At 38.2% G+C, this 20,638-nt stretch overlaps 2 protein-coding genes across 3 annotated transcripts; one reads left to right on the top strand and one right to left on the bottom strand.

Moving 5' to 3' along the window:
- Positions 1-204: 204 nt before the first annotated feature.
- LOC131782839 (WW domain-binding protein 11) lies at positions 205-8,124 on the top strand. Of its 2 annotated transcripts, none has more exons than XM_059099573.2 (13): positions 205-360; positions 457-488; positions 1,325-1,418; positions 2,472-2,569; positions 2,690-2,727; positions 3,208-3,260; positions 4,065-4,090; positions 4,557-4,614; positions 4,797-4,848; positions 5,189-5,538; positions 5,845-5,990; positions 6,345-6,822; positions 7,340-8,124. In XM_059099573.2, the coding sequence occupies exons 1-13, from the start codon at positions 297-299 to the stop codon at positions 7,606-7,608; spliced, it is 1,758 nt and encodes a 585-aa protein (XP_058955556.2). In that variant the 5' UTR covers positions 205-296; the 3' UTR covers positions 7,609-8,124. The 2 variants fall into 2 exon arrangements, with proteins under 2 accessions (XP_058955556.2, XP_066027042.1); XM_066170945.1 differs by having other exon boundaries at positions 6,342-6,822.
- On the bottom strand, positions 8,076-13,931 carry LOC136282908 (uncharacterized). The gene is made up of 2 exons (XM_066170949.1): positions 13,805-13,931; positions 8,076-9,747 (listed from the first exon to the last, which is right to left on the bottom strand). The coding sequence occupies exons 1-2, from the start codon at positions 13,807-13,809 to the stop codon at positions 8,697-8,699; spliced, it is 1,056 nt and encodes a 351-aa protein (XP_066027046.1). The 5' UTR covers positions 13,810-13,931; the 3' UTR covers positions 8,076-8,696.
- Between the last annotated feature and the right edge of the window lie 6,707 nt (positions 13,932-20,638).

Below are 20,638 nucleotides of genomic sequence, written 5' to 3'. Positions count from 1 at the left end.
ATTTTAATTCAAAGTTTGGATTAAATTGAATTTCTTCTCATCCTTTAACTTCTATAATGCAAAAAAAAAAAACCCACAAGAAAGGGCAAAATTTTCTAAACTCCAAAACTATTTTTTCGGAAGCTACCTCCTACCCTACCCTACTTAAAAAGTAAATAATCATGAAGGCCATGGCTGCTCTTTCACTCAGACGCGGTCGCAAAGCTTAAGGGGACGCCATGTTGTTTGACTGCACTAACAGCACTTGACCATCCTTTCATTTAACACATTACTTGTTGTATTTTCACTAGTGCAAGATGGGGAGGCGGTCTATTTCAACGACAAAGAGTGGGAAGTTTATGAACCCCACTGATCAAGCGAGTAAGATGGCTGAAAATATTCTTCCATCTCCACTCAATTTCTGTCACTGAGTTTTCCAGCTTTCATTGTACTAATGGATTTTGTTATTTTTCAAAGGGAAAGAAGCAAGGAAAAGAGAGTTGAAGAAGGTATGTGTGATGGATATCATAGCCTGTGATGCTGGTGATTGAGAATATTTAAATATTTATTGGATGACAGATTTCGAGAGGTTTAGCCTGCTGCAGCTATGAAAGTTACGAATTAGACTACTCATTTTCAAGTCATTAAATTCCATAAGGATTAAACTTACCTGAGTTTGTTGTATCTTCCTCTCAAAACAGTTGTAGGTGTTTGAACAAATGTGAAAAATGGGCTTTTTTTTCTTTTTTCGAATAACCATTTTCTTCTTAGAAAATCTTGATTGTTTGACTTTTGTTTCCATAATTATTTCAATATAGATGGATAAAAAATCAATACTTTTTGTAAGCTGATCTACATGTATGCTTTTACCTGTATTTCATGAATTAACAATACACATGTGTGGATTGTTAAAGACCTATGCAGCATAAACACAGGTGCATGTTTCACTTCTATGCCAAAGATATGCGATAAAATTTCTGCACACCCCCATACTTCATTATGCATTCAGTTCTTGACTAGATAAAACAATGCCAAAAACAATACATTTCCATTGGGAAAACAGATTTGAATTACACTAGTATGGGGCTGTGCGGAAATTTTACCAGATATGCTAAATGTTTTAAATGTTCTCAACAAAATTTTGAAAATCCATGCTTAAGTACTTTTGCTTTGTTCAAGCTTGGTACTTATGTTTTTATGTCCTCTCTGCAGCACCTTGAAGTTCAAATAGATTTTAAATATCTTTTAGCACTATAGCAGCCATTAAACACTGGATACCAAGCCTCCAAATTCTAAAACTTAAAACAGGAAGTAATTCATGTATTTGTTTATTTTCATACACTAGAATAAGAAGCAGAGGAAGATGGTACGGGAAGCTGTGTTAAAATCCAAGGACCCTCAAAGGATATTAGAGGAAATTGAGAAAATTGAAACCATGGGTAATGTAACACTTTTGCACCTGGTTCTTTGCAGAACTAATTTAAAGTAATAAATTGATAGAATTTTACAGCGCACATCAAGAGATAATGGTCTTGAAAAGCCCTATGAGTTTACAAATTATCAAACATCACTTTTAACCCTTTAACTCCCAAGATCTAATTGTTAATTCTCCACTCTAGTTGCTACACATTTCCTTGTAAATATGTTATGAGAATTTGGTGTTACATCAGTGTAACAACTTTTATCTGATAGGTTTGAGTATTCTCATTGCCTTTTTGCTGAATAGTGTACGGATATTATAGGGAGAAGTTACATGGTAATCTTTTTTGGGGATTAAATGGTTAAAAGTGTACACTGTATGTCAATAGTTCCACTGTCTAATACTTTATTAGACATGTAATTACCAATCAGCGAAAATGTTTTAAAAAAGCCCCTGAAAGAGTTCACATGGTCAGGACCACACATTTCAATTCTAAAACAGCTCTTGGACCAGAGAGGGTTTTGTTTTGATCAAGTTCAAAGCCACATTGTTTTCTAGGGTTTTTGGTACTTGAATGGGGATGTGAGGGTTGTTGAAAATTTTAGCTTCCTTATATTTGGTGTCCTGATTCTTGGACATGAAACCTTTTTGTTTTCATTAAGGGCCTATTTACACGGTACGACTTTGTCGCATGCGACAAGCTTACGACAGGCTTACGACACGAATTGTTTCGTGTAAATCAAACCTACAACTCGCTTACGACTCTTAAGTCATGTCGTAGGCCTGTCGTAAGCTTGTCGCATGCGACAAAGTCGTGCCGTGTAAATAGGCCTTAAAACTAACACAATACATATACACCAGTACAAAAAACCTCGTGAGCATTCTTCTTTTTTAACAGTTTGTGTATAATAATTTCTTTAAATTATTTTTATGACCTAAATAAAATGTATATAGTCACTGTGAAATTAGACATCAGTATTTGTGTTTCAGTTCATTTACTCATCTTCATCTTTATCTTTCTTTTTTCACATAGAAAGTCAGTATTAATTTTTAGCATTTTCTATATCATTAGAAATTGATGCTGGGCCAGTCCCACTTCCCAATGACAAGGCACTTAAAGAGAAGAAAAGAAAGCTGAAGGAAACACTTGACAGAATGTTGAAACTATATGTGAGTCTTTCTGAAATTTGTTTTTCTGATTGTTGTTGACCATAATATTTTACATTCTTATGATGTTATTGTACCTGTTTCCTGAAACATCTTATTTGTTATTAATGAAACTTTTTGTAGGAGAAAGATGATCCATCTCACTCTGGACAAATGAGGCAGTAAGTAAAAACAAACAAAAAATGGTCAGTTAATCTGTGACTTTGGCAATTGTTGTTTTATCTGTGGGAAAAGAATAGGTTCCTTGTTGCCCTAAGTTTGTTCAGTCATAATATTACTGTAAGGGATGAATGATGAAAAATGTAAAATGTGCATCAGGCAGTTGACAGACAACTTGAACTCACTTTCTTTAATGAGAGTGGGCCACTTTGCTTCAATTCAGTGATTCAGTGATACAATCATTGAACGTTCCCACCAGTCAACTAGGGAAGCAAAAATGTTAGTGTTACTCAGGTCAGGTCATTTAGGCCAGGTTAGGCCACTTAATGCAGCAGAAGTTGTTCAGCCACCTCTAATGACTCTTTAAGATGTCCTGAGATTTTTTCCAATTATATGCTGCCCTCTATGATGTGGGAAAGAAAATCTTATGAAACTGCATCTAAGATCTTATGGAATTAATGAAACTCAAACTTGTCTTGCAGATTGATCGCTGATAGTGAGAGGAAGCGTTTACAGGCTCAAATGTCTGCTCATGGTAATGTGGATAACTTTTTCATCCTGATTTATAGACTGTAATTTATATTTGATACCAGGAACTTTTAAGAGGGCTTCTTTGCCTGCCAGAGTAGATCACATTTTATAAATTTTTGCTGCTACCTTGACATGTTTATACCGATACTTGTATGTTAGTTCAGGCTGTCAAGTTTCTTGATCTTGTTTTAGCTGCAAACAGGCTTATCAGTATCTCTGTGACAGAGATTTTTTTTTTTGAGATCTTTGGCTTTTAAAATTGTCCTTCAGAAAAAAATGAACTAAGCACAAATGAAGGGTTTTCAAGCTAAGCTGACAGTTGGTGCATTTCACCATCTACTCTGATAAATGTGCCAGCTATTCTGAATGCTTGTGGCTCAAATTTTCAGTTTGGAAGTATTACATTGTGCTGCCTATTTTGTATCACAGTCCCCATGCTCCTAATCTTTTTGACAAACAGCAAACTGCTATTTTTGCACATGCTGATTCAGCCTCCTTGTTTGACAAACTTTACAATTTTGATCTTCCTACCAAACACAGATCTCACCTGTGATCTTGCTTCAGACCTCATTTCAGCATTTCACACAAGAAATTAAGAAAAGAAATCTTGAAATGCTCAAGCACATTTAAAGAAAACCAATGGTAACTGTAAGATAGACATGACACTTGTACTGCAAACATATCCATCATTTTAGCAAAATGGCCCCTAATTGATTCTCTGTGATGGTTTATCTCTGCCGTAAGATCTTTATTGAGAACAGATACATGTATTTGCCAGAAAAAAAACATCATTTATTATCTTTTTCAGAAATACGACAAAAAGCTCTAGCAGAGGTAGGTGTGGGTACAATGTACAATTAAATAGAGAATTTAAACTGACAGTGCAATTAGAAAACTGGCAGATTTAACAGGAACAAAAGGAGGTCAGTTCAACCCTGACTTGAAAGAGTACTTATCAACCAACTTTCTGTCAAGTGTGTATTTTTGTCCTGTGGGTTAGGAGAAGACTACATTTTCATCAGGTCTTCCTTAATTTTCTGAATTCACCCATGGCAAAAACACTAGAGGAGGGTGATTAAAAAAAAATTAGGGAAAAGGATAATGAAGGATATAAACTTGAGCTAATAACCACAGAGGATTTTTTTGTAGAAGAAACATTTAGAGAAAGACACTATAATTGTATGGCATGTCTTAAACTCAGGTTCGTGTACCTGGGACAAAAGTGTATTGAAAAGCTCCAAGATTTTTCTTCACATTTTCCTTGATGTGACACATGCACATGTACTCTGTTATCTTCCAGGAAGCAAGAATGCCACCTGACATCCCTCTGCCACCAAACATCCCTCTTCCCCATGCAGGTATCATACTCTCTGTAAAGGAGAATTCTGAGTTTTTTAAATGAGTTTGTAGTTAAGATAAAAGAGAAATTTTTTTGTTACTCATGTTATGTCCACACTGTTGTGTAGTGTGTATCCATATCACTCCGTCTTTATTGTTCTCTGTAGCACTGATTAACTCTTAACTTGTTCATAACTGTTAGGAATGTTAATGCCAAGTGATATCCCTCTTCCTGGACCCTTACCTGGACAACTGTGAGTAGCTGATCATTGTGCAATTTTATACTGTGTACATGTATCTATTGAAAATTGATTTTGTGATCTGCCATGAAGAAGTTTTCTTGTATTACAGAGGTCAAACAGGGTTTTATAACCAAAACTCAGAAAAAAGAGGTCTTTGCAAACTCTATTTAATACTTATAACAAGTGTAAGCTAATCCTTGGCTAACTCCCCAGAAGTTACAATTACCCAGTACCCACAGTACAATTACTGGCAAACAAATCTTTGCAGCTGTGAATCACATGCTAAAAAGATTTTAGTGAGTTTTTTAGATTCTCTACCAATAAAACACTCTTGTTTCCTTACATACTTTAGGCCCCTTCCTCCAGGTTTGATCCCCCCAGGTCCTCCTCCTGGGCCTCCACCAAAACGCCCCTCAGGAATGATCCCACCTGGTCCTCCACCAGGCCCCCCACCAGGTATACCACCAATGAGTGCTCCCCCACCCCTCCCCCCTGGAATAGCACCTGAGGACATGGAAAGTGGTCAGTATGATGATGATGATGACAGTGAAGGGAGCACCAGTGAATCAGGAGGTGAGGAAGAGGAGTATGATCCTGCTGTTCCACTTGGAAGATTGGAGGGAGATGCTGGAGATGGCCAACCACTTGGAGACAGACGAAACAGCAGAGATGATGGCATGGATGACAGTGAAGGAGATAAAGGTTTTTGACAATATTTTGATCAAGCTAAGGCTAAACTCAGAGTTCCAATTACTGCAATTGATTTTTACTGGTTTCGTTAAATTAAAATTAACAGTTTGAAAAAAGAGACCATAAAATGTTTGGAAAGATTTAAGTATGTACAGGTGCAGCCATAATGCAAGGTTTTCTTATGAAATGCTTTTTTTTTTTTGCAGCCAGCTAGGTTCACCATATTTTGTTGGAGTTATAAGTTCTACAGTGGCTCTGCTAAAAATCATTAAATATGTTTTAAGCAAAAGTGGAGTTTTATGGTTTTGCTGTTTGCAGAAATGGGAGAGCGCCAAAGAACTGTGAGGTTTGCAGATGAAGTTGAAAATAGTGGGGGTGAGAGCCAGTCCTCAAAAGGCGCTGGTACCACTTCAATACAAGACTTTCTTCTTAAAATGGCAGGCCAACCCCTCCCTGATAAACCAGTGAGTAGTTTTAATTTAAGTACTCTGCCATTACCAGGAACACTCCTTATGAAATGTTCTGTTTCTGACTGCTTGTAGGCTTTTATCTTTTTCAGATCATATTGTCTCCCATGTGCTGTTTCCATTCTTGATTTGATTTATACTTTTTAGCATTGCAACTGTTGGTTCTTGTTTGGGAACCATCATGTTAAATACAAACACAAAAAGGCAAAAACTGTGCAGCTAAAAGGGAATTAAGGGAATTTTCTGTCTTCAAGGATCACTGTAGTGAGAGGTTTCCTGTTGAACTATCTGTGATCTTGCACCTTGAAGAGACACAAACTTCTGACTTAATTTTATGCCCTTACACAGCAGGAAGCAGGCAATGAAGGAGATCAATCCAGAAAAACTATGACACAGACAGGTCAACCCCAACCTCCAGGGCCACCACCTGGCCCACCTCCTGGACAGCTTCCCCTACCTGGAAGTCAGCAGCCTGGAAGTCTACCCATTCAGCCAAACTTTCAGATCAGAGCCCCACCCCCAAGAATGTTTCCTCCTGGCCCACCGCCTGGCAGACCCCCAGGCCCTCCTCCAGGGATGCCTGGCATGGTCCCTCCTGGTCCACCCCCAGGGTTACCACCTAATATAATGGCGCATGCTATGGCAAGAGGGCCCAGGCCTCTAATGCAACAGCCAATGCCAATGCCACCTGTGAGACCTGGCATGCCAAGACCCCCTGGCCCTCCCCCTGGTATGATGCCCCCTCCCCCACATGGAGCAGTTTTATCTGCACCCCCAACTTTTATAAGCAAACCTCCTATGGCCAACCCAGCTGGAGAAGTTGGAAAAGGTACACTATATTTTTAACATAGGTCGGAATAGATCCATTGTTCGTACGGCCTTTTTTCAACACTTTAACATGGGACCAGTTTCAGAGGTGACACTGACAAGAAAGTGAATGTTACGTTCAAGATTCTAGAAGATATTTTGAATAAGCCATTCCGTCTTAATACTTATTGATGTTTAAATATTAAATAGACGGTATGGGGCGATAGTGTGTCGCCATTCTAATGAAAGCTTGAATGTCTAATTTCACGTTGCGGTGAAGTCATTTTAATTTATAACATGTTCAGAAATGGACGATACTCTGGCTCTCGTGACGCTTCTCATCGTTATTTAAATTTAGTGTTGTTTGTTTTGCCCTGCAAAAACGACTGTTCATTGTTCTTGCAAGAACCCATCAGCGGAACTTTTACAGTACTCCTAAAAGTCTGTATTAAGGTTTATTCCGTATAACTGCAGACGTTCACTTATAGTCACGAAAGAATTAAAAAGTTCCTCTTACAGTTTCCACTTTCTTTAAACAGGTGCAACGATAAGCAAAGAGGCAACAGCAACGATCAGCGCCAAACCGCAACTGAGGAACACACAAGCAGAACTAACAAAACTAGTACCAACTGCTCTACGAGTCAAACGAGAACAACCGAAGAGTAAAGCAAAACTTCGGCCGTCGGGAGCCGTCTCAGAGACTGTTGAGAGTATACCGCAACAAGTTTCACAACCAAAGGTTGCTGAAACTGGCACTAAAGACGATGCGTACGCGCTTTTTATGAAAGAAATGCAAGGACTTTTGTAAATGTATTGAGAGGTTTTTAATTTGTTTTTCCACTGATGTAGCCTTTCGCAAAGGGTCGTGCTATGTTCAAAATGTGTGCATGGGCGCGAAGGGTGTATTTTTGTTTATTTTTTTGGGTTTTTTTTCTCTTTTTTACCACTAATTAGAGAGTACCAGATGCAAGAATATTGATAGAATATTTTCTCGCTCTGCTCACCATTTTCAGTATAAGCTTTTTCTTATTTGATAGGTAACCAGCGCCATACTCCAAAACTATACGGTATGCACTCATGAGAGTATTGAATGAGCGTATTGAACTGCACTCAGTGGGGGCACTTTACAGTTGGAAATGAATTTTGTATCCCCCAAATAGGGCTGTTCTACGAAAAAAGGTTCCATTGTGCTGTGAAAATCATCGCTGTTCGTACTATTTCTTTTGATGTCCCAGAGTTGTAATGCCACAAAGAGTTACATTGCATATCCTTTTAATATGTCTACCCAGGAGATACACATCTGATAAACAATCTTAGTTTGTTGCTGCTCTTGCACTCTCCATGATTTTCTGGATACACTGCTATTTAGCATATCAAACGCTGTCTCAAAGCACTGCACTTAAAGCCCCAAACGCTTGCCAAAAACAAATGTGAAGACCAAATATGACTTGACTGATGTCCTACAAAAGTGGCTATTCTCTTTGCCCTACTCATTAACAATAACAAAATGGTAAAATTAAACGAAAGCTTCCGACTTAAGTTAGTTGTTTTGCATGTGCAAACTGTTTGTAAGCCATACTCAGGAGAGCAGAGACAGTTTTCTCACTTGAGTTTTAACAATTGCTATCACCGATTTGCAACTGCATAGGAAATGCTACTCTTAACTAAGTGGGTCAACTTTCCGATAAAGTCATAAAAGATACATGCCGCGAAGTTTTCTACCAAAATCAAACTTCAGCTGTAAGAATAGGGTTCTGCCAAACTGAATGTCTTTAAACTTTGCGATCCTTTTTCCAGTACATGGTGAATTGTTTTGAGCTGCAAGAAAACTTTATAGAAGTAGAGAGACCATCGTCCCAAGTGTACGGTTTGAGCGAAGTTAAAATTAGAATGGTTTCACTCGAAAGCAGCATATGCACCCATGTTGGCCAAAAATGATCCTGCAAGTCCTCCTGTTACACTTCCCACCAGACCACCAACTAACGGAACGGGTATGACAGCTTGTCCAATGGCCATTCCTATGGTAGATCCTCCAAGATTTCCTGCACCGGTCACGGCTCTCATCTTGGCGACTTTGCGAAATTCTTTCTTGCTTATTTGTCCTTTAAGCAAGTCTCTGTACATGTTCCGGATGTCGTATAAGACGCTGATTCCCTCACACACGGCTCCACACGCTAGTCCTAAGGCTGCAGAATTAGTTTTCAAGACTCCTTTTCCTGCCTTTGAAGTAGTTTTCTTTACAGCTTCTTCAACTCCAGTTTTAAGGGAATATTCTCCAGTCTGTGCAAGACTTCGGCTTGCCACTCTCTTGCCTCCGGTTTTCGCTGCCTCATTTGTCATTTTGAATATAGCCTCGGCTGCCGCTTTGACCATAGCCTCGGTTGCCACTTCCTCTGTTGCCTCTTTGACTCCGTTTTTCACTGCTCCACCAAATAATTCATTTTTCATCATTAGCAAAGCTTTTTTAATCTGGTCGGAAGATTGTTTACCCGTTTTGCACCACATGGCAAAGTGTTCACAATTATTTTCGATGGGGCTGTAGTTCGCATTCCCGAGCTTACTCCTTGCTCTATAAATCACAATGGCAGGATCTGAACAATCTGTGTGTACCAGCAAGTAAACATGGTCTCCTTGGAAATTTGGTCTCCAACTTCTCCTCATCACCCTTGCGATAGGTAGTGAAAAGGAGTTTGATGAGTCTTCTGAGCCGTAGTTGTCGTTCCAAAACCCTTCAACTGTATTGGAATACTCAATGATGTCGAGTGTGCCTGTCTCCGAGTGGATCTCTTCGATTATTGCATGATGCCAGTAGGAACCGCAATGTCGATGGAATGCGATATGATCTCCGATCAGAAGCTCGGCAAATAACTTCAAGCGTCTTCTGGGTACTTCGTATTTTTTGCCATAGCTGTTATACACATGGACATCGTTATCCATATTCCAGGACCTAAGTTTTATGAAAAAGGAGACGAGGATTAATTGCGCGCAAAAATTCGTACCTAACGTAAGATAATTTTGTATTATCGACTTAGTTGATAACGTAGATTGGCCACCTTTAAGAGTTTAAAAACTGACGTTTCGAGCGTTAGCCCTGGAGGAATTGTGGGTTGTGTGTGTGTGTGTTTATATGCAGAAAATGGAGTTACCCTATTGGTGGGAAGATGGTGACGAGAAAACAGGAATAAATTAGTTGAATGAAAAGCGCTCGTTGATACTGTGGGGATTAAGAGTGCCGATTTGAAATATAAATTTTTGTACTAGAGTTTTGCGACTTCCCGAACTGCCTAGATGTAGGCAAAAGCCGCAAACTGCCATATGCTGTTTAGAATGGTTAGGGAGATTTAAGAGTCTGGCGACTGGTTTGGATGCGTCTTTGTCGTTTTTTTTTTTATCTTGATGGTGTTCTCGGAATCGGTCACCTAGTCGTCTTACTGTTTCACCAATGTATGACTTTTGACAATAAATGCAAGTTATGCAGTAGATGACACTGGCAGAGATGCTCGTGAAGTGATCATTAGTCCCAATGGATCTCTTTGGTCTTTTGGTTTGCATCGTGAGTGAGCGCATTTAAAAGTTCCAGGTTGGTCATTGGTTTGAAATGAACTTCTGACCAAAAAGTTGCCTATGTTTTTGTCGCGTTCGAACTGAATTAGTGGAGGTTGCGAAAAGATAGTACCAGTCTCTGAATCGTTTTGTAGTAATGTAAAGTTTTTAGGCATGATAGATTCAACTACATGGTTGTGAGGGTGAAATGTGAGACTGAATGGAATGCGATCAGTATTTTCCTACTAAGTCGTTTCTAGTGCTGACTGTCGTTAAATTTGTTAGGCGTGGTGGTGGCTCGCTTGAACGACAGAAATAGGATAGCCGTGTTTATCGAAAAACTGGGACATTGCCTCTGATTTTTCCGGAAAATCAGAGTCGTTACTACTTAACGACGAAGTCTGAGAACTGTGAAAAAGGTATGGAATTCTTGACGTGTTATCGATGCGAAGATAAATGCAACAAGAAACTATGTGAATCTGTAGGTTTGTAGTAAACACTAATGCATAAACCGTTGCCTTCAATTGAAATTTTGATGGGCTAGAAAAGCCACCACAGTTTCTTTAGAAACCTACCCCCTTTAAAGAAAGAGAAGACATGTATGAGAGTATGAAACCCCCTTCTAGAATTAAGACAAAGGATTGTCAGGGTTACTCCTCTCAACTTATCACCGTGACTTTCTTGGCTCAAGGTATTCTATCTCTAACGAATAATTTTACCACCTGTATTACTCGTGTTGCATTGTCTACCTGCAGGTTCGGTGAGTGACTAATTCACACCAAACGGGGATGTGGCCGAATTGTGTGACACAAGATGAGTCATTTCAAGGTCAAGATCAAGATCATTTCAAATCATTCAGAAATCTCTGAGGTGAGAATAGTGATTAAAAAATAGCTCTTGATTGATTTCTTTGGAAACAAGGCTACTATGGAAAATCTGGTTTCTGAGTTTATTCCTCTGTTATTAACTAAGAAGATTAATTTAAAACTATCCACTGAAATAGAGGTGAATAGTGGTGGATGTTTAGCTCGTCGCGAAGCGTCAAGTTTATGTGAAAAGCACAGTCACGGCGTGTTTTTTAATCAATTATTCAAAAATTAATGGGAGGACAGGTTTGAGGTTTTTGTTCGGGTATATGGCTTTAAGATCTACAAAATTAGACCCTGTTTTAGAAAGAATGCACAATGCGAAATTTGGGCCCGTCTTGTCTATTAAGAAAGTACAGCTTCGCCAAGTATATGATGATAATTGACCCAACAAGGAAAAGATAACCCGGTTCAAGACACAAGGGAGTTCGAGTTAGCTGATGGCAAATGACGGAACAAGTGCACATCAAGGAGGCCCCAGTCATCCAAGAGAATATAAACTCAACATTCAGTTTTGAAGCCAGTTCTACCAAAACAGGCATAAATCCTGCCGCGGCTTTCATTTCGAAAACGCACGACTCGTGTCTAAGGATGATCCCTACATGTAATTCCTCTGTGCTGTTTTAGATATAGGAGGCGATTTTGCATTAAAAAAACGCTCAACAGACAGAAACTATGAAAAGCAACTCTGAATATAAGTGTCTTACATTCTGTGAAATTAATAGCACGACAGGTAAAGCGCTATAACTTCAGAGAACTCACAGACATTATTGCCTTCAGTATAAAGAGTTTTGAAATATTTTACTATTGAAGACTGATTTGTTGTGTCTTCTGTGTTTTAAGTCTCCATCAATGATTGCAGTTCAGCTGTGAGGATCTTACTTGAAGTAACTAACGCTGGTCATTCTTATTCTTCTAACTATTTTCCATCACCAGCATGTACAGGACAATAAAAATCCTAGAATAATTAATTAAAACTATGAAAAGACTGGTTTAAAGATTTATTGAATAATTTCAAAAGACTTGTATGAGATGTTCAGCCGAAATGTAGTAAGAATTTTTGTCTGGTATTCAACCGTCGAGATGGATGGGAGGTAAAATAAGATTATAAGTGAAAACGGAAGTCTATACCTTCTTCTTCTTCTATACCACTTCTGCATGATAAATTCATGTGCTTTAAAGATGCACTGTTCTCGATATTTAAGGCGACTTGTATTTAAAAACACTTGGAACTGGAGTACAAACTTTGAAAAGTAACTCGTAATCTCAGCGATTTGCCATGCATCTGGGAAATTTACAACTCGACAGGTTTTCCAGGAATTCGGGACACTATTATCTTCCTTTACATGCAAGGTTTTGTCGACAGACAAGTACCCGGTAATCATTCATCGAAAACCAATAGACTGCATATGAGTAAAACAAAGATTCCTGACAACTATGAACGGGCATATAAGAAAATTATCTTTTCTAGTTCTAAACGTGCATACAATTTACGAATCATTCTCGGTTTCTTAGGAGTTTAAATTTCAAGTCTGAAACTTTCTTGGAGAGAACTTGCAAATTTATAAACTTTATTATTATTTTGGAAGCAGACAAGTGGAGGCTAACATTGTGGAAAATCAGCGCGGACTGCTTCACATTTCTTGGAAGATTCGACATGGAAATGAAGATAATAATCCAGTCTACCGGCCATTTCCGCCCCAAACAGGGAAAACGAAACTGAAATCGGGGAATTTTCAGACGTGCTTTTTCTTGTCTAATGGAGAAGTGCGCCTTTCCTGATTTCATTTCAAATGATCTAGCCACTAAGAGAACCATTTCAGTTCCCAATGTAAAAGACATGGAAAACCAGAGGAGGTGCGTATCGGCGAGTTAAGCTCCCTAGAGCGCACCATATAAACAAGTCCAACTGAATGTCTACAAATATGCGTTCTAAATCGAAACGAGATTTTCAGTCGAGACGAAATAAAAATTTCTCCCTGGTTTTCAACCGAAGCGTTGGAAGACGAATTTTCAGGGAAATAATTCATAATACTGTATGCTTAATGATACTTTTACATATGAACGACAGGAGGCAAGCTACGACTAAATAGACGCCAACTGTATCATATTTTTCATAAAATGAAATGGAAATAACACCTGCCGTTTAGCGTACCGAGACTTCCGTTGTAAAAACGAAACTGAAAAGTTGCGGGGAAATTTTTACCTCAAAGTTCTTTTCTTCTAGGAATGTACGCATTAACTGAGGATTTTCATGTATAATTGAACCAACAAGGAAAACAAAAAACGCTTAAAGACGAAGGGGATTTCGAGTTAGGGGAAATGACCGAAAAAATGCGCATCAAGAGAAACAAGGAGTTCGAGTGGATCTTGTTGGATCCAATTCGCGCAGCAAAGTTCACTTATAATGTGTCTACGCTTTTAACATCGGTTAACTATTTTCAACACACAAGTCAACCTATTTGTAATTTTACTGGCATAAAAATATCAGTCATTCAAGGTCTTAGCTTAGTTCGAATTAAACCGGCATCACCAAATGCGTGTTTCGACAATTGCCCCTTCTAAAGTGTAATAAGACAACATTTGCAAACTTACTGCATTCAAGGAAGAAACCTTGTCTTGTAAATAACTTGAGGTACTCTTGTGATAAGTGGACCCACGATTTGATTTCAAATTTTAGAACAAACCTTAACGTGTGAGAAAAACAGGCGGTTGATTCGAAAGCTTCTTGAAGCCGAATGAATCACATGATGCCTCGTGACTAAATATAATTTGCATAAGAAAGGACCTCTGATCGTTACCTCTGGCAACTACAGAAATATCTTAGATTTAAACGGAATTGAAACGTCTTTAACGTCATTATAGATTTCCGATTCGTTCCCAGATGCGCTGCCAAATGTTTGAAGCCAATGCTACCAAAACAGGCATAAATCCTGCCGAGGCGTTCATTTCATATGATGCACACGTTAAGAACAATCATATGATGATCTGGGATTTAAAGTATTAAATTTTTAAAAATCGCAACTATTCTACAACAAACGGATGTTTTTGAATGATAAACACGCATTCGAGCCGGTACTTTGGCAGAAAATTATCTAATGTCGTGTGAGTTCATATCAGTTCATCTGGGGCATGGCCAAAAATAGGACGCGGTTCAAAAGGCTCTCAGCTCGACAGTGTAAAGATTCCATTGCATGTGGTCACATTCTTTGATATGCTAAGAAACCTTGTCTTGTAAATAACTCGAGGTACTCTTGTGATAAGTGGACCCACGATTTGATTTCAAGTTTTAGAACAAACCTTAACGTGTGAGAAAAACAGGCGGTTGATTCGAAAGCTTCTTGAAGCCGAATGAATCACATGATGCCTCGTGACTAAATATAATTTGCATAAGAAAGGACCTCTGATCGTTACCTCTGGCAACTACAGAAATATCTTAGATTTAAACGGAATTGAAACGTCTTTAACGTCATTATAGATTTCCGATTCGTTCCCAGATGCGCTGCCAAATGTTTGAAGCCATTGCTACCAAAACAGGCATAAATCCTGCCGAGGCGTTCATTTTATATGATGCACACGTTAAGAACAAGCATTTAATGATCTGGCCTTTAAAGTATTAGATTTTTAAACATCGAAACGATCCTGCAACAAAGGGAAGTTTTTGAGATGAGAAACACACATTCGAGCCGCTACCGTGGCAGGAAATTATTTAATATCGAGTAAGTTCATGTCGGTTCATCTGGGGCGTGGCCAAAATAGGGCGTGGTTCAAATGTTCTCAGCTCGACAGTGTAAAGATTCCATTGCATGTGGTCACATTCTTTGATATGCTATCGAGCATTATTAGAAAACACATTGGTTTTTTTATTCTGTGCGCCGAAAACGAAACTGAAGAAATCAAGTGTTTGTTTCTCTTCCTTACAAGACTTATTACAATAACAGGAGCTTATGACAATACTGAAAACCCCAGTATGTCCGGAAACCGTTTTTGAGCATGTGAGTGTGTCTGGAAAAGTTTTCCTTTTCTTCTAACTTAGTTACATATGTGGGGAAAATACAAAAGAAAAAAAAGAAAAAAAAAGAACACGTTATTTATCTTTTTCCTGCCCATGATAGGATAATAGTCTCGTACCCAGACCTTCCCCGGTTAAGCGGTTGCAATTTTCAGTTATAGTTTAAGGTAGGATCCGGGTACGAGATTAATATTAGAAAATATGCATATTAGAATATCATCTTTTCTAGTTTTAAACTTGCATACAATTTACGAATCATTCTCGGTTTCTTAGAGGTTTAAATTTCAAGTCTGAAACTTTCTTGGAGAGAACTTGCAAATAATAATTTATAGACTTTATTATTATCATGATTTTGGAAGCAGACAAGTGGAGGCTAACATTGTGGAAAATCAGCGCGGACTGCTTCACATTTCTTGGAAGATTCGACATGGAAATGAAGATAATAATCTAGTCTACCGGCCATTTCCGCCCCAAACAGGGAAAACGAAACTGAAATCGGGGAATTTTCAGACGTGCTTTTTCTTGTCTAATGGAGAAGTGCGCCTTTCCTGATTTCATTTCAAATGATCTAGCCACTAAGAGAACCATTTCAGTTCCCAATGTAAAAGACATGGAAAACCAGAGGAGGTGCGTATCGGCGAGTTAAGCTCCCTAGAGCGCACCATATAAACAAGTCCAACTGAATGTCTACAAATATGCGTTCTAAATCGAAACGAGATTTTCAGTCGAGACGAAATAAAAATTTCTCCCTGGTTTTCAACCGAAGCGTTGGAAGACGAATTTTTAGGGAAATAATTCATAATACTGTATGCTTAATGATACTTTTACATATGAACGACAGGAGGCAAGCTACGAATAAATAGACGCCAACTGTTTCATATTTTTCATAAAATGAAATGGAAATAACACCTGCCGTTTAGCGTACCGAGACTTCCGTTGTAAAAACGAAACTGAAAAGTTGCGGGGAAATTTTTACCTCAAAGTTCTTTTCTTCTAGGAATGTACGCATTAACTGAGGATTTTCATGTATAATTGAACCAACAAGGAAAACAAAAAACGCTTAAAGACGAAGGGGATTTCGAGTTAGGGGAAATGACCGAAAAAATGCGCATCAAGAGAAACAAGGAGTTCGAGTGGATCTTGTTGGATCCAATTCGCGCAGCAAAGTTCACTTATAATGTGTCTACGCTTTTAACATCGGTTAACTATTTTCAACACACAAGTCAACCTATTTGTAATTTTACTGGCATAAAAATATCAGTCATTCAAGGTCTTAGCTTAGTTCGAATTAAACCGGCATCACCAAATGCGTGTTTCGACAATTGCCCCTTCTAAAGTGTAATAAGACAACATTTGCAAACTTACTGCATTCAAGGAAGAAACCTTGTCTTGTAAATAACTTGAGGTACTCTTGTGATAAGTGGACCCACGATTTGATTTCAAATTTTAGAACAAACCTTAACGTGTGAGAAAAACAGGCGGTTGATTCGAAAGCTTCTTGAAGCCGAATGAATTACATGATGCCTCGTGACTAAATATAATTTGCATAAGAAAGGACCTCTGATCGTTACCTCTGGCAACTACAGAAATATCTTAGATTTAAACGGAATTGAAACGTCTTTAACGTCATTATAGATTTCCGATTCGTTCCCAGATGCGCTGCCAAATGTTTGAAGCCAATGCTACCAAAACAGGCATAAATCCTGCCGAGGCGTTCATTTCATATGATGCACACGTTAAGAACAATCATATGATGATCTGGGATTTAAAGTATTAAATTTTTAAAAATCGAAACAAGTCCAACTGAATGTCTACAAATATGCGTTCTAAATCGAAACGATATTTTCAGTCGAGACGAAATAAAAATTTCTCCCTTGTTTTCAACCGAAGCCTTGGAAGACACCAAATGTAGCATTGTTAGTTTAACAACTTTTGAGATGATTGAGACGACTTACATTCAGATACGCTCACCATTTATAAAAACAATATCAGCCGTAACTTTTGCTCTTGCTTTGCGATCTAAGCAATTTACATATAAATTAGCAGGCAGAGCGCTAACGTTTCTTGGAAATATTTGCTTTATCACGCTATTGACGCATTTACATACTGTTTTCTGATTTTCAAGAGAAAAATTTTCAGGGAAAGAATTCATAATACTGTATGCTTAATGATACTTTTACATATGAACGACAGGAGGCAAGCTACGACTAAATAGACGCCAACTGTTTCATATTTTTCATAAAATGAAATGGAAATAACACTTGCCGTTTAGCGTACCGAGACTTCCGTTGTAAAAACGAAACTGAAAAGTTGCGGGGAAATTTTTACCTCAAAGTTCTTTTCTTCTAGGAATGTACGCATTTACTGAGGATTTTCATGTATAATTGAACCAACAAGGAAAACAAAAAACACTTAAAGACGAAGGGGATTTCGAGTTAGGGGAAATGACCGAAAAAATGCGCATCAAGAGAAACAAGGAGTTCAAGTGGATCTTGTTGGATCCAATTCGCGCAGTAAAGTTCACTTATAATGTGTCTACGCTTTTAACATCGGTTAACTATTTTCAACACACAAGTCAACCTATTTGTAATTTTACTGGCATGAAAATATCAGTCATTCAAGGTCTTAGCTTAGTTCGAATTAAACCGGCATCACCAAATGCGTGTTTCGACAATTGCCCCTTCTAAAGTGTAATAAGACAACATTTGCAAACTTACTGCATTCAAGGAAGAAACCTTGTCTTGTAAATAACTTGAGGTACTCTTGTGATAAGTGGACCCACGATTTGATTTCAAATTTTAGAACAAACCTTAACGTGTGAGAAAAACAGGCGGTTGATTCGAAAGCTTCTTGAAGCCGAATGAATCACATGATGCCTCGTGACTAAATATAATTTGCATAAGAAAGGACCTCTGATCGTTACCTCTGGCAACTACAGAAATATCTTAGATTTAAACGGAATTGAAACGTCTTTAAAGTCATTATAGATTTCCGATTCGTTCCCAGATGCGCTGCCAAATGTTTGAAGCCAATGCTACCAAAACAGGCATAAATCCTGCCGAGGCGTTCATTTCATATGATGCACACGTTAAGAACAATCATATGATGATCTGGGATTTAAAGTATAAAATTTTTAAAAATCGCAACTATCCTACAACAAAGGGATGTTTTTGATATGATAAACACGCATTCGAGCCGGTACTTTGGCAGAAAATTATCTAATGTCGTGTAAGTTCATATCAGTTCATCTGGGGCGCGGCCAAAAATAGGGCGCGGTTCAAATGTTCTCAGCTCGACAGTGTGAAGATTCCATTGCGTACGTTCGCATTCTTTGGTATGCTATCGAGCTTTATTAGAAAACACATTGGTTTTTTTTATTATGTGCACCGAAAACGAAACTGAAGAAATCAAGTGTTTGTTTCTCTTACTTACAAGACTTCTTACAATAACAGGAGCTTATGACAATACTGAAAACCCTAGTATGTCCGGAAACCGTTTTTGAGCATGTGATTGTGTCTGGAAAAGTTTTTCTTTTCTTCTAGCCTAGTTAAATGTGTGAGAAAAGTACGGAAAAAAAAAGAAAAGGAAAAACACGTCACTCATCTTTTTCCTGCCCAAGGGAAATGATAGGATAATAGTCTCGTACCCAGACTTTCCCCGGCCAAGCGATTGTAAATAATTTTCAGTTACAGTAAGGTAGGATCTGGGTACGAGATTAATGTGATAAGTTACTCAATCGCCTCAGGCTTCAAAGAAAGATTCGGGAACTTTTGAAATAAAAGTAATAAAATGATTCTCGCAAGTATGCTGTAATTTTGAGCAATCGCAGAAACGAAGCCTGAAAAAGCTTCAGGCCTGGACGTGATTCAAACCCGTAACCCATGCGTCCCTGATACTAGCTCAAATGACTAGGAATCTTAGCTCATCACTGCCTTTGCACTCTCTATGATTTAGCAAATCAACTGCTGTTCTAACAACCAATGTCAAGATCAAATATAATTTGACTTGTGTTCTAAAAAAGGGGCTATTCTCCTAGCCTTACTCATCACGAAAATGAAATAAAACGAAAGCTTCCGACTAAGGTCAGTTGTTTTGCATGTGCAAACTGTTTGTTAGCCATACAGGACAATTACAAAACAACTAGCCTTCTGAAATATGACGAGTGTTCTTCTGAAATTATAGAGACCAGATACAGTTTTGTCACTTAAATTATAATAATTGTTATTATCACCGACTTGAAACTACAAAGAAAATGCTACTCTTAACTAAGTGAGTGAACTTTCTGATACGGTCGTAGAAGATAAATACACGTGCCGAAAAGTTTTCTACACAAAATCGAGCTTCAACTACAAGAATATAGTTCTGCAAAACTGTAACTCTTCAAACTTTCCAAACCTTTCTGTTGTACCCGGTAAGTTGTTTTGAGCTGCAAGAGGACCTGAAAACTATATTGAACCAACTGGGACCCTAAAGTGACCATAGTCCCAAATTCATTGTTGGAGTGAACATAAAATTGGAATACCTTCATGGTAAAGCAGCACTTGCAGCGCTGATAACCTTTATCGAGACCTTGATTATTCCGGATATCACAAAAACCGAATCTAATAATTATTTTATTATACATTGAACGAAAAAAATTGTCACGAAAATACAAATCAGCAAGCGAAACAAAGCGCGCGAACTTGACATGGTTACCCTTAGAAATCATACACTGAGGTAAAACATAACATGATTGCCCATGACCTTGAGTGTCCTTGACACGATCATTTTATAGTCTACAGTTAGACTGGACTTCTTGTGCGCTATTTCGAAAATTCACTGTAAGCTTTCGGCCAATCAGAAAAGAGATAGTGAGTTGAATGTATATTAAACACCATTATGAGAACTCCACCAAATTTTATTACACAGGATTAGGTTTATATTTCAAGATCGTCCCGAAATGTCTGAGGTGAGAACAGGGTAGTCGAAGAATAACCTCAATTAAAGCGATTACTTTGGAAACAAGGCTAGCATGGGAAATCCAATATTCCTCTGTCGTAAAAGAAGATTAATTGACAATTATCTAGCGCAGTAGAAGTGAATAGTGGTAGACGTTTACCGAGTCGCGAAGCACCGATCAAGTTTTTATGAAATACACTGTTTATGAGTGTGTGTGTGTGTTTTTAATCGATTATCCAAAAATTAACGAGAACAGGTCTCGGGCTCACGTTCGGGTATATGGCTTTAAGTTCTATAAAACTAGACCTGTTTTAGAAAGAATGTGCATTGCACAAGCAAAACAAAACAAAAAAACACTTGTAACACCTGAATGAGTGAGGATGCCCATTGGTTCAGCAGCAATTAAGGAAAGTTGCCTGTAAGACATTTAGCTAAATAATTCTGACTTAAAAAAAAAAAAAAAACAAGGACCATTTTTG

This window comes from Pocillopora verrucosa, chromosome 8, assembly GCF_036669915.1.
Source record: "Pocillopora verrucosa isolate sample1 chromosome 8, ASM3666991v2, whole genome shotgun sequence".
NCBI lineage: Eukaryota > Metazoa > Cnidaria > Anthozoa > Scleractinia > Pocilloporidae > Pocillopora > Pocillopora verrucosa.
This window is presented reverse-complemented; position numbering and strand designations above follow the sequence as displayed.